Genomic DNA, 13,941 nt, shown 5'->3' with positions numbered 1-13,941 from the left:
GGCAGGTGGGACTAGATCAAGTTGGGATATCTGGTCGGCATGGACAGGTTGGACCGAAGGGTCTGTGTCCATGCTGTACATCTCTGATTCTAGGTTACACCTTTACTGCCAATGGAGTGGTGTCACTGGAGTTAAGCAGGAAAGGTGATAGCCATGTTGCACAGTAAACTCCCAAAAAACAATGTGACCAGATGATTGCTTAATGCTTTAAGCGATAAATACTGGTCTGGATGATGTGGGTAATGTTCCACACTATATCTTAAAGCACCCAAGGAAGTTTTGTCTCCACTTGAGCCAAAAACCATTGGTTAGCTACCTTATCTGAGAGGCTTTTGCAACGATGTAACACTCCCTCATTCCGGCACTGGTACAACCAGCCTAGACTTTGTTGTTCAGTTCCCCAGGGGTGGGTCTTGAATCTCCCACCTCGTGAATGAGGTGAGAGTGCTACCCATTGAACCAGGTACGATGAATCTTCCAGGAGCTTGGGAGCTGTTGCAGGATGTGGGGACAGTGATCACCTAGGTCGCTGCTTTGAGAGCCTCGCTTCCCAGTCTTGTGGCTGGAATCACTTACGTTTTGATGACCGAGTTTGGACAGAGTTGATCAGCCATATGGTGTTCCAGCATTATTTGCGTTTTTTTAACCCTCCAAGTATGTTTAACGGATCACAGAAATCTTGACAAGCAGAAACTACATGGCTCATTGTGCCTGCACTGGCTCATTAGAGAGCACGAGGTAATGATGCTCAATCTCCTGCTTGCTCCTCATACCATCGCACATTATTTTTGTTCAAATAACCATCCAATGCCCTCTTGACTGCTTCAGTTGAACCTGCCTCTGTCGCACTTCCAGGCAGTGCATCCCATCGTCTGACAACTTGCAGAGTGCAAAAGGTTTCTCTCCTATTACCCACTCCCCTTTTTCAAATCACTTTAAATCTATGCCCACTTGTTCTTGTTCTGTTTATCCGTGGAAACGGTTTCTCCCGACGTTGTAAATCCAGCCCGCGCATAGAAAACCTCAATAATTTCTCATGGACTGTTCACCTCAGAGAGAAATATTCTCCACTTCCTCAATCTATCATAATCAAAACTTCTGATCCCCGGAATCATTCTCGTAAATTGCTTCTGTACAATATGTTCACAACTTGTGCATAGTAAGGCAGTGGAAATTTAACAGGCATCCAGTACCAGTTCAGCATCACCCCCTTGCTCTTCTGCACTATGTCTCCATTAATAAAACTGAGGATACTGTGTGTTTTACTTAGTGCTCTCCCCACCTGTCCAGTTGCCTTCAGTGATCTGTGCACATCTCCACCCTGCTCTTTCTGCACTAGTACCTCATGTTTTCGAATGTCTGTCAATGTTACTCTGACCAAAATGCATCACCTTACACCTCTCTGCGTTGAATCTCACTTGTCTGTTATCCACCAGCTTTTTATCATGCCCCCTTTTCGGAATTACGCTGTCTTTCTTCCGCCCCCCGCCCCCCCCCCCCCCAACAACAGTGTGTCCAAATCACGATCTGGATCATTAGTTTAAATGAAGAAAAGCCAGGCTCCCATTACTGAGCACTGAGGAACTCCACAACAAACCTTCCTCCAGTGAATAATTGTGTTGTCTGTAGTTGTATCCGGTGCCAGTCCCTGACTGCGAACTTCCTGTTTTCGAGAGGTGAGGTCAGTGAGCACACATGAGGCTCTCACTGTGCTACATGCAGTCTGCATGTACCCATCACTGAGGGCTCCCTGCCTCTGTCTTCATAGAGCATTACCAAGTAGTTCCCTGAACTACCATTTGTACCACAAAGACCCTGTTTGTGCTCTGACTTGTGCAGTGACTCCTGTGCCTAATGATCTCCACTTGAAACGGACGTATTGTAAATAAGTTTGTTTATGAAAACCTGTCTTTGGAGCTGCTGCACCCAGCTACCTCTTCTGTGTTCTTGACCGATGTTGAAAGCTGACCACCTCTAACTTGTTGGGTTAACCAGGCTGAGATTGCCCAATTGCTGGCTCAGGAACAACCACCAATCACTGGCCTGCTCTCTGGAAAATTCTAAAATATAAACCAGACATCTAAACTCTGATCTTAGAAAAATAAGCCCTTTTTCTTTCCATTCAGTGTTTCACGGTAGGGTGTCACTCGTTAGGAAAATGTACAGTGAGCTTTTCATCAGCAATAAAGCCAGTGACAGCTGTCAAGACAGAGTGCCTCCATATCATTGCCCCATTTTACCTCTCTCTGTCTGTGTCTCTCTGTCTCTCTGTCTCTCTGTCTCTCTGTCTCTCTGTCTCTCTGTCTCTCTGTCTCTCTGTCTCTCTGTCTCTCTGTCTCTGTGTCTCTGTGTCTCTGTGTCTCTCTGTCTCTGTGTCTCTGTGTCTCTCTGTCTCTCTGTCTCTGTGTCTCTGTGTCTCTCTCTGTGTCTCTCTCTGTGTCTCTCTCTCTCTCTGTCTCTCTCGCTCTCGCTCTCTCTCTGTTGCTGTCTCTCTCTCTCTCGCTCTCTCTCTGTCGCTGTCTCTCTCTCTCTCTCTCTGTCGCTGTCTCTCTCTCTCTCTCTCTCTCTGTCGCTGTCTCTCTGTGTCTCTCTCTCTTTCTCTCTCTCTGTATCTCTCTCTCTCTCACTCTCTAACCCCCTCCCCACTTGTTTTCTCTTGCTTTTGCCTCTAACCTCTTTCTCTCACTCCTTTTCATAAGGACCCTCTTTTTGTTTTAATCTGCGTATCCCTTTCCTAGTACGTGTTTGGGTGTGAGGAACCTGACTGACCATGAATATTGGTTTGCCTTGGAGCAGTGACATCAATATTACAGGCATGTCACTGGCTGGTGGCCAGTATGGTTTGCATTAACTTTGAGAACTAAAGCCATTGTTGGAGCAAATTAAGTCATATTGGTGCATTAAGAAAAAGCAATTCTGATGAAATAATTCCTGATGGCGTGTGGAAACGAGATAACAATGGTGTGCACTCATTCTATCTTACTGTTGGCAGTTGTGCAGCTTTGCAAATTGATTGTCCTTCAACCACCTGATTCTCCTTTCTCACCCGAGAGTCCATGTTTACCTCAATCCTGTTTTAGTCCAAATATTGATACACAAAGTGCGATCTGAGGTGGATGCAAACTGAGACAACCATACCATATCATAGAATCCCTACAGTGTGGAAACAGGCCCTTCAGCCCAACAAGTCCACACTGACCCTCTGGAGACTAACCCACCCAGACCCATTCCCCTATTACTTTACATTTACCCCTGACTCATGCACCTAACCTCCACATCCCTGAACACTATGGGCAATTCACCTAACCTACACATCTTTGGACTGTGGGAGGAAACTGGAGCACCCAGAGGAAACCCACACAGACACTGAGAGAATGTGCAAACTCCACACAGACAGTCGCCCGAGGCTGGAATTGAACCTGGGTCCCTGGCACTGTGAGGCAGCAGTGCTAACCACTGAGCCACCGTGCTGCCCCAAATGTCTCCTTTTGGCTTGGCCCAGCCACTGATGCCGGTGGTTTTTGTAGCATTGCTGCGCAGTCTGCACACGCCAGAGGGCTGAGTGGAAGCACAGGATGTTCGTGCTTGCTCACAAAATAAGAGCATCACCCGACCCAGTGACCTCCCAGCCTGCGCCTGCCTTCACAGCTGGCAAACACTTCACCCCTCCAAACGTGTTTGAAAGCAGTGGGAGAGCATGCCAGTTCATCTACAGTTTCTCTTCATGCCAGAGGGGAAAAAGATATACCATCCAACACAGGTTTAAAATTGGACTGTCAAACAAATAAAAGTTACGAAACGTACTTGAGCAGAATCAGGAAAAGGCAGATACCTCGTCAGTGTCATCGGCAGCCTTATGATTTGTGTGTTTAGCTGTTTGGAAAAGCTGCACGGTAGATTTGTGTTGGCGTGCGTGATACTCTTAATTGAGGGACCTTGGTTTTTCTGGGCACCAGTTACAATATTGTAACCACCAGTATTTCAGTGCAGTATGAATATTCCTTGAGATGGCACTGTCCCATTTACCACATTCTTTACTGAGTGGTTACCACGGTGACAGTGGGCAGATTGCCTGTTTCTAGCTTTATGAAGTCTTGGTTCCGTTTTTATTTGTGTGGTTGCTTTCTTTTTATTAGTGTAGTGATGGTTGCTTCCACTTGGCACTGGTCTGAACTGGCCCATCCTTGGGTTGACTGTCAGTTCACCCATGTGGACGTCGCTAGCAAGGCCAACGTTTATTGTTCAAACGTTAATGTCGTCTTGAGCTACTGTGGCCAATCCGGGTATAGAAAACCCCACGGTGCTTCCGCTCCTGGATTTTGACCCAGTGACAGTGAAGCAACTGACCTCTCAGTTAAGATGATGTGCGGTTCAGAAGGCAGCCAGTAAGTGATGGTGTTTGCATGTATCTGCTGTCCTTACCCCTCTAGGTTTGAAAGGTGATGTTGAACGAGGCTTCCTGAATCGCCCTAGTGCATGGTAGCTGCTGCTGTGTCTTGGTGGGACTTGCTACAGTGCTCATCTCCCTGCTTGGCCTGTACCCTCTATGTCCAAGGTGAACAAATTGCTCTAATCCTTGCACTGCCACTGTCCTACTGTAGGTCTTCAGACAGGTTGGGGATGCTGGTGTGGAGGCTGTGCCTGCTGAATTTTATGTGCAGTCACCGATTGTAAGGGGATGGGAAGAGGTGTATAAAATCAAGCACAAGGAATGGGAAACTGCATAAGGGAGCAGTGTACCTCCACCTGACACAGCAGCTTCTGGGGTGGAGGGTGGAATTTGTTGGAAATTGGGGGAAGAGAAATTTAGAAATTCTTCCCCTGTAACACCCCCCCGCCCCCCCCCCCATCATCATTAAATTTTTCGACTGTGAAGCTCATTAATTAAACAAATATTTCTCATTAAAACCCTTTGCTAGTGTATTCAAGTTCTGCTTGCTGACATAGCACGTTGATCTCTCGGTCTCATATACAGACTCGTACAGACTTGCTTGGAAGGAAATTGTGGGTAACTTAAAACCCTCAAGCTGAGCAGAACAATCTCACACTTTGAAAACACACAAAGTAAAATCTCAAGGGAACACCAATCCAAAGCAACCCTGTGTGTGTGTGTGTGTGTGTGTGTGTGTGTGTGTGTGTGTGTGTGTGTGTGTGTTGTGTATTGTCTCGGTGTCTGTCTGTCTGCCTGTGTGTGTTGTATAATGTCTCTGTCTCTGTCTCTCTCTCTCTCTCTCTTTCCTTTTCCTGAAGGGTCAGTACTGTGTGAGTATCCTGAAGGTCCCTGAGGCAGGCAAACACAATTGCAGAATGTCACCTTCACGTCTCAGTCGTCATTTTCACCCAGCCTGCCGTCTCACCTAACATCCCCTTCCAATAGCACCAGCCCCCACCCCCTCCATCCCTCACCACAACACCAGAATGATTGTGTTCTATGGAATAATCCTTCGTCTCCATTTACATCACTTTGACTTTATTCTTGGGAGCTGTAGTAAGGCCAGTATTTGTTGCTAATCCCTCTGGAGAACCTGGTGGTGAGTTCCCTTCTTGAAACACTGCAGTCTGTGTGGTGTAGGTACCCCCAAAGTGCTGTTAGGGAGACTTCACTTCCTGAAGAAGGGCTCATGCCCAAAACGTTGATTCTCCTGCTCCTTGGATGTTGCCTGACCTGCTGCGCTTTTCCAGCACCACATTTTCAGACTTCACATCTCACCAACATTAAAGCAGTGGCAAGTGCCAGGTCTGGGTGGACATGCTAGACTGGAGGGGTAGGCCTTATCCTATACTTTCACCCTACAAGTTGACTTTGCAATGAGGGACACAGGAGTGATTGAAGTTCCAACTAGAGCAGCTGAGGAACACTTGACTTTTGGTTGCTCCGTCTAGATTAGACTATTCCCGTGTAACCCTGTCTGGAGTTTCACATTCCACACTCCATAAATTTGAGCTATTCCAAACCTCTGCTGCCTGTGTCCTAATCTGTACCAAATGCCATTTACCTCCCTGACTTACATTGGCTCCTGGTCATGGTCCTCCCTGTTTCTATTATCTCTTTCAGCCCCACTAAGATATCAGCTTCTGACCTTGAGCATCTAGCTGCCTGGGACCTAAGCCCTGGAACTCTTTCCCTAACCTTGCCGCCTTCTCGTTTCAGATGCTACTTTCCACCTTCCTCTCTCATTGAGCTTTTGGTGATCTGCACTAACATGATTTCCTTGGCCTCAGAAGGAACTTTGCTTTTTAATGCTCCTGCAAAACATCTCGGGATATTTTGTCACATCAAAGACACTCCCTTACGTACAACTCGGTGCAGTTTGGGAGTAAGTTAGGAGTTCCGCGCTCTCGCTCTGTCACTCTGAGGTTTACTCATGCTGGTTTGAGTCATGAGTTTTGTGATGAGAAGTGTTTGTGTTGTCATTTGATAACAATATCTTGGAAACAAAAAAAAAGAGAGGCTCTGTTTCAGCCCTATAATCATGTGACATTCTCGATGAAGTGACTCTAACCTTGAACTGAAGGGATTAAGGTTGAGAAACCATGTAGCCATCTGATGGACTGCTGGACCATCACATTTTCTCTTGTTGCTGCCATCAGTCTGTCCATTACCATGCTGGGCATAGCGAGACCAGTCAATACAGGGGAGGTAGAATAACCCATGATACCGATTGATAGGTAGAAAGACAAGAAAAGCAAGAGAAATGAGAAAGAAGGGTGGTGGATATATCCACAAAAGGGGGAAAGGATAGTCACCTCTCTAATCTTGGCTATATTGTTGGTTATAAACCCTATTGAATTTCAAAGCTTCAGCCTCTTATCTTGCTTGCCATTCTAAACTGGCAAAGTGCAAAAATGGTTAGTGAAACAGGCTATAGAGGAGGAATCCTCAAATAAACTTAAGACCATAAGACATAGGAGTGGAAGTAAGGCCATTCGGCCCATCGACTCTACTCCGCCATTCAATCATGGCTGATGGGCATTTCAACTCCACTTACCCGCATTCTCCCCGGAGCACTTAATTCCTTGTGACATCAAGAATTTATCAATCTATGCCATACTTGGCCATACGTTTTGCAAACAGTAGCACTATTTGCCTTGTGGAGGCCATCTGCAAAAAGGTTTGATTTGGAGATAAGGTGGAGAGCATTACATTTTTCACTGGATTCATTCAGAGCATCTGAATTGTGCGTTCCCGTTGCTTTTGCTGAATGTGGATATTCTCCTGCTCAGCCCGGGTGCTGCGCCGTTGTGCAATACTGTGTCCTAGTTTGCAGAGTAAAGCCACCTTTGGCACTCCCCTCCAATGCAAGTTAAAAGTCCTGAGTACCAGTGGAGCCCTCCAAAGTTGCGGCTGAACCAGAACCTTGCATCACCATCTTAATTTGAACAAACCCAGGGTGATAGACTCTGGAGGGCAGCCAAACCAACTCTTGATTCTGAAGAATATGTTTTCAGCCATCTTCTCGCGCCTACTCAGTGTGTGTCCAGTTCTCTTACTGGCATTTATTCAACGGACATTGAAAGGGTAATGCGTTCATTCTCCATGCATAACATAGTTTGATAATGCACGGCAGTCCAGAGAATAGCCATTCAGTCCACTAAGTATACCTTGAATGTTCACCTTCTGTGAATCGGAATGAGTTTGTCCTTTATCATACATGTCAAAAGAGGTTAAAGAGAGAGGTTTTCAAATCAAAAATACTGAATCCAATTTATTTTGATATGTTTGGACATAGCAAGCAATCTTTACTTAGCTAAAAATCATGCAACACCAGATTATAGCACCTCCAAATCAGTCTTTGTTTCTCTTCCCTGTTGCAATAAAAGTATTCACATGTACCACGGTACAATTCTCATTGTCTTAATATTCCTCATGTTAACAGGAGGTAGAGTGCCCATAGACAGGAGAAGTGAAGAGCAACAGTTAGGTTGTGCCAATTTAGTGTACCTACATGTACACATCTTGTACATACACTGCCACTCCCGTTCCTCCATCAGCGCCACGTACGTGTGTGTATGTGTACACACTCTCGCTCGTTAACTTTCATATATACACTCTCTCTTGCTCGCTCTCCCCACATACATATGCACTCAGTTATCTGAGCTTAGCTGATAGTTCAAACAGGTTATACATCTTATTAGGTAGCACGTGCATAGCAATAATCTGCTCATCACTGTTACAACCCTGGGTAAACCCCTCTGCTAATTTCAACCTGACATACAGAAGCTCACCTCGCACTGCAATCCGTTACATTTCGAGGGGCAAAGAGCTATCCCAGAGGTCAGTATTTATAGTAAAAATTAACTATTTTATTCTTTAAATCCACCAGAGAACATTAAAACGACTATTTACAATTCCTTTCTCTTAAACCTATCTTTTACCTCTCCCTCTACCCTCCCTCCTGTAGAGATCCACCTGTAGGATTCCCTGTATCATCTCCTCTTTGGTCTTCTGCTGCACAAATTCTTTTTTTATGGACAGGTACCTTTCAGAGAGCTATTTGGCCATCTGAGTACACTTGTTGGTTTTCTTGACAGTTCTCCCCATAACTGTTCAAAATGTCTGTTTTTATACCCCAAAATATTATTTGTTTGATGTCATAAAAACACTAAATTCAAATTAAATTGGATTTTTGTACCTGGGGTATAATTTAAACTGGCTGAATTTGAATTTGTTTTTTGTTCCATGGCAACTCAACTCCAGCTGTTTGTTTCAACCAAGTGTTACATTTCTAAATTGTTCCAGATACTCTGTACTTTCAGTCAGTCCTTGCTACCTTCCTATCTCTCTCAAAGGTACAGTACACACCTACACCTTCACAACACCACCACTCAATTTGGATTCTGCCATAGCCAGTCAGCTCCTGATGTCCTTCCAACTTTGATTTAAATGTAGACCAAAAAGGTGAATTCCAGAGGTGAAGTGAGAGTGACTGCCCCTGACGTCAGGGCAGCTTTTGAGGATAACATCAAGGAGCCCTTTCAAAATTGAAATCCGTGGGTACGAGCAGAAAATGCCTTTGGTGGGAGAAATACTGAGTATATAGGAAGATGGTTGTGGTTTTGAAGTAAATCATCTTAGTTCCCCAACATCACTACCGGCTTCCTCAGGGTAGTTTCACTGCTCAACCATCATTGACCTTCCCTTGATCTGCAGGTCAGAAGTAGGTATGTTTGCTGATGGTTGAGCAATGTTCAGCATCATTTATGATTATCCGATTCTGTAATAGTCCATACCTCCCAACAGCATGATTTGGACAATATCCAGACTTAAGCTGATAAGGTTTGGATCACTCAGGAGTCCCCTTCAAAAAGAGAGAGTCTATCTAACTATTGCCCTTTGACATTTAATGGTATCACTGTTGCTGAATTCCCCATAATCAATACCCTGGAGTACCCATTGATCAGAAACTGAATTACACCATCGCAATAAATACTGAGGAATTTTAAGGTAAATAACTCCTCTCCTGAATTCGCAAAATCTGTCCATAACCTACAAGGCATTAAGTCAAAAGTGTGATTAAGTACTCTCACTTGCTTGGCTCTGACAACACTAAGGTAGCTTAACACCATCCACGACAAAGTAGCCCACTGAATTGGAACCTCATCCGCCACTTTCACTGTTCACTTGCATTATGCCAGATACAAAGTGGCAGCACTGTGTGTCATCCACAAGATGAAAATCAAATGACAATAGGTTACAGTCCAACAGGCTTATTTGAAATTGCAAGCTTTTTGAGCTCTGCTCCTTCCTCTGGCGTGGTATGATGGGGAGATACAAGACACAGTATGAATAAGCAAAAAGTTAACACCTTTAAAACTAGCTGCTTTTGTTGAATCCTTGAATCAGTTAGGTGGTAGACTGTTAATGTAAAATGCAAAATCCAGATTCCTTTCAAACCTTTGTCCCTCGATAACATTTTGCTTATAAATACTGTCTTCTAGCTCTATATCAACCACGCCTGAGGAAGGAGCAGAGCTCTGAAAGCTTGCAGTTTCAAATAAACCTGTTGGACTAAAGCCTGGTGTCATTTCATTTTTGACTTTGTCCATCCCAGTCCAACTCCAGCATCTCCACATCATTCCCAAGACGTACTGCAGCCACTCACCAAGGCTCCTTCGACAGTTCTTTCTAAATCTGCAGCCACTATCCACTGGAAAGACGGAGGCAGCAGATACGTGAGAGCACCACCTCGCAGTTCCCTCTCCAAGCCCCACACCATCTGAACGTACATTGCTTTTCCTTCATTGTCATAAAGTCAAAATCCTGCAACTGTCTTCCTAACACTGCGACTTGCATTCCAAGGTGTACAGTGGCTTAAAAAGGCAGCTGACTGCCACTTTCTCAAGGGATTTTCAATGAGCAATAAATACTACCTCAGATTGCATGCATGGATTAAAAAAGAACTGAATTTGACCATTTTTAAAATACTGATGGTACCATGTGCTGTCAGGCGGTAATCGTACAAGTTACTCTCCCTCTAGCAGGGAATGCCTACAACAGCCTTTGTTGCAGAGGGGTTTTCAGTAAGTCTGCTCCCATTATTAAACCCTGCAAACGGAGAAGTATTTTAGAAATGCAACCATTGAGTTTACTTCATCTCCTGATGAGGTGACAGTGCATCTGACCCTTGTAAACCTCAGGGATTTCGGAATAGCTGTTTCAATTTGCTGTGGGAAATTCAAACCTTTAAAACATTAAGTGAATTGTGAATGTTAGAGACTTTCTGTAAATTGTTAGACTTGTGAATGAAGCATAAGTTTTAGTGAAAGGACAGACGGGCCTGGGAAGTGTATAAATGGACTGTTGACCTGAATGTGCTGCCAGTTGAGAGTCGAGAGTGTGGTGCTGGAAAAGCACAGCAGGTCAGGCAGCATCCAAGGAGCAGGAAAATTGACATTTCGGGCATAAGCCCTTTATCAGGAATGAGGCTTATGCCCGAAGCATCGACTCTCCTGCTCCTCGGATGCTGCCTGACCTGCTCCACACTCTCGACTCTGATCTCCAGCCTCTCACTTTGCTGACAGTTCATGTTTATTAATCTGGCTGCTCAGAATAAACTCATGTTTAATGAGGAAAAGCCACCTTTCATGAGTAATTTCTTGTCTGGCGCTAATTGTTTTCTCTCTGAAAAGCGAGCTGCGCATTGTTTCATAAACCTGTTTCTTTTCTAAAGTGTCCCTTTGTTTGTATTCCTTACAGCCAGCATCAAGAAGAGCAGGGCAGGCTGGGTGACGGACAAGCCCTCAGCGCACTTTCAAGGGAATGGACAGCAAAATGGTCAGCCAATCATCTCCGAGGGAGATCTATTGCTCGAGGTGAGGAGAAATATAATACAAGAAAGATGGAGCACCACTGGGCAGTTGAATTATTTTGAAAACTGTTTATGATCCCTTGATTCCATTGCCCAGGGCATCCTTCCCAGTGCAGTGTGTTGAGGAACATTAGGGACTTCTATAGAATCTGAAGCTGGAGAAGAGCCTAACCTTTTAGGACAGTCTGAAGTACTGGAAGGATTGGGCTTTTCAGATAGTTAGGCAATCTGAGCTAGTATTTATTGCTCATTGAAAATCCCTTGAGAAAGTGGCAGTCAGCTGCCTTTTTAAACCACTGTACTCCTTGGAATGCAAATCGCACTGTTAGGAAGAGTGTTGCAGGATTTTGATTTTAAGATCTGATTTTGATGATGACGACCAATTGGGCTGCTTTGTCCTGGATGGTGTCAAGCATTGTGACTGTTGTTGGTGATGGATGTGTCTAGGCATTTGTGGACACTCCTACCTTGTCGTAGTTGTGGGTATGTTCGCCGAGCTGGGAAGTTGATTTACAGACGTTTCATCCCCTGTCCAGGTGACTTCAGTGCTTTGGAGCCTCCTGTGAAACGCTGCTATAATGAGTTTTCTGGAATTTATTTGGTTCCGTTCCTGCTGCTTCTGGCTGTTTGTTGTAGTGGCCGGGTACATTGGGTCAAGGTCTGCGTGTTTGTTGATGGAGTCTGTGGCTGAGTGCCATGCTTCCAGACACACTATGGCTGTGCTCTGTTTAGCTTGTCCTGTGTTCGTTGTGTTGTCCCAGTCGAATTTGTGGTCCTTGTCGTCTGTGTGTACGACTGCATGGTTCGCTGGTCGTGGTGTTTAGTGGCTAGTTTGTGTTCGTAGATGCTAGCTGTCTGCCTGTTTGACCTATGTAACATCTCGTGCAGTCTCTGCATGGAATCTTGTAAATTATGTTTGTCCTGCACGTGAAGGGTATTGGATATTTTGTCCTGGTGAGTTGTTGTCTGAGTGTGCCTGTCAGTTTATGGGCTGTCGTGGATTCCAATGGTCAGAGAAGTCTGGCTGTCAGTTCAGAGACACTTTTATCTACAGTGGCGTGGCCAGTGAGTTAGGTTGTGCCATGTCTTTGTCATGGTGTTTGTCTGTAAGGCATCTGCAGATGATGACCAGGCTGATCATTCCCTAAATGCATTCTGTGTTGCATTCGAAATGGGAGCTGTACTGGGGTAGTGGTGATTAACAACAGGTTTATTGGAGTTGAGGGATTTTATTTTTATTTCTTCATGAAGTAAGGATTTTGCACAGGATTAGCAGTTACACCAATTCTTAGTTGGCCTTGAGAACTTGGTGAGTTGCCACCTTGAGCCGTCACAGTCCATGTCGTGGAGATATATGTACACACTGCTGTTCAGGAAAGGAGTTCCAGGATATTCATCTGATGTTTCCAAACATATGTTTCCAAATCGGGATGGTGAGAGACTTAGAGGGGAACTTGCAGGTAGTGGTGTTCCCAAGCATCTACAACCCCTGTTCTCTAGGGGGCAGTCATTGTAGGTTTGCAAGTTGCTGTTGAGGCCTTTGGTAAGTTATTTTCCCACGTCATGTAAATGGTATATAGTACTGTTATTGTGTGTCATTGCTGACGTGAGTGAATATTAAACATGGTGGATGAGCGCCAATCAATTGGGCTGCTTCGTCCTGGATGGTGTCAAGCATTGTGACTGTTGTTGGTGATGGATGTGTCCAGACATTTGTGGACACTCCTACCTTGTGCCTAGTAGATGGTGGACAGGCGCTGAGGAAGTGCAGGATTTCTAGCCTCTGACCTGCTCTTGTAGCCACAATACTTTTGTGGCTGGTCTGTCTTTTGAATCCGTGAGCTATTTGTTAGGGAAAAGGTGGGCCTAACAGTGCCACCTGGAGATCAGAAGAGTGGCATTTGGGCAATATTGATGAGTAAGGTTTTGGGAGCAGTTCTTCCAGGGCCAAATGGTATGGGGTTAGACTAGATAAGGCAAATAACGATGGGGAGGGTGTCAAACCTGTGGTGGAATAGCTTTGTCAGTAATAAAACTTGTAAAGGGACTGGAAGCAAACCCATACAAAGTAGCATGATAAATGAGATACCCAAAGCAGGCCAGAGCATGAACGGCAGTGGGGATGTTGATGTGAATGAGGAAGTGAGGTAAGAAGGGGAAGGGGGAGGTAAACAAAAAGAGGGCTGTTATCATGGGTGGCTGAACTCTCCAGAGGTGGGCAACTTCTCTAATTAAAGACTATAGGGAGGGAATCCTGTGAGGAGATTGGCAAGGTATCTGAGAGCTCCCTGAGGCTCTCAATGGCCGTCCTGAAGGGTGGAAGGGATGGATGACGGTGTAGTGTCTGAAAATGGAATAGGTATCTGATGAGGTGACCTCGACCCTCCATTTTCAGCACTGGCCTTGCGTACGTTGATGGGTGCCCTTGCAGAAAATAACTCTGATCTAGACACTGCTGCCTACTGATGAGCCCTGTATGTTAGTTATCATTGGGTAGAAAGAAGGGGGCGCTCTTGTCCAGTGCCTGTCATGACCTCTGGGGAGAATTGGCTGTACAGCAATGAAGCAAAGTCGCTGTCATATTGTTAAAGGAGCAGCATCTAATCTGTGCACAGCAATCTCCCACAAACAG

At 45.1% G+C, this 13,941-nt stretch overlaps 1 protein-coding gene across 3 annotated transcripts in view; it reads left to right on the top strand.

Moving 5' to 3' along the window:
- The window catches only part of ahr2 (aryl hydrocarbon receptor 2), a 155,549-nt gene that overhangs the window by 106,620 nt on the left and 34,988 nt on the right, over nt 1-13,941 (top strand). For all 3 annotated transcript variants that reach the window (XM_072578370.1, XM_072578369.1, XM_072578371.1), the window contains one exon: nt 11,198-11,313. In XM_072578370.1, coding sequence (XP_072434471.1) covers nt 11,198-11,313 — 116 coding nt within the window. The remainder of the gene's footprint in view (nt 1-11,197; nt 11,314-13,941) is intronic.

The sequence above is a fragment of the Chiloscyllium punctatum genome, chromosome 10 (assembly GCF_047496795.1).
Source record: "Chiloscyllium punctatum isolate Juve2018m chromosome 10, sChiPun1.3, whole genome shotgun sequence".
Lineage (NCBI taxonomy): Eukaryota > Metazoa > Chordata > Chondrichthyes > Orectolobiformes > Hemiscylliidae > Chiloscyllium > Chiloscyllium punctatum.
Note: the sequence above shows the minus strand (reverse complement) of the source record. Positions and strands in the feature narration are given on the sequence as shown.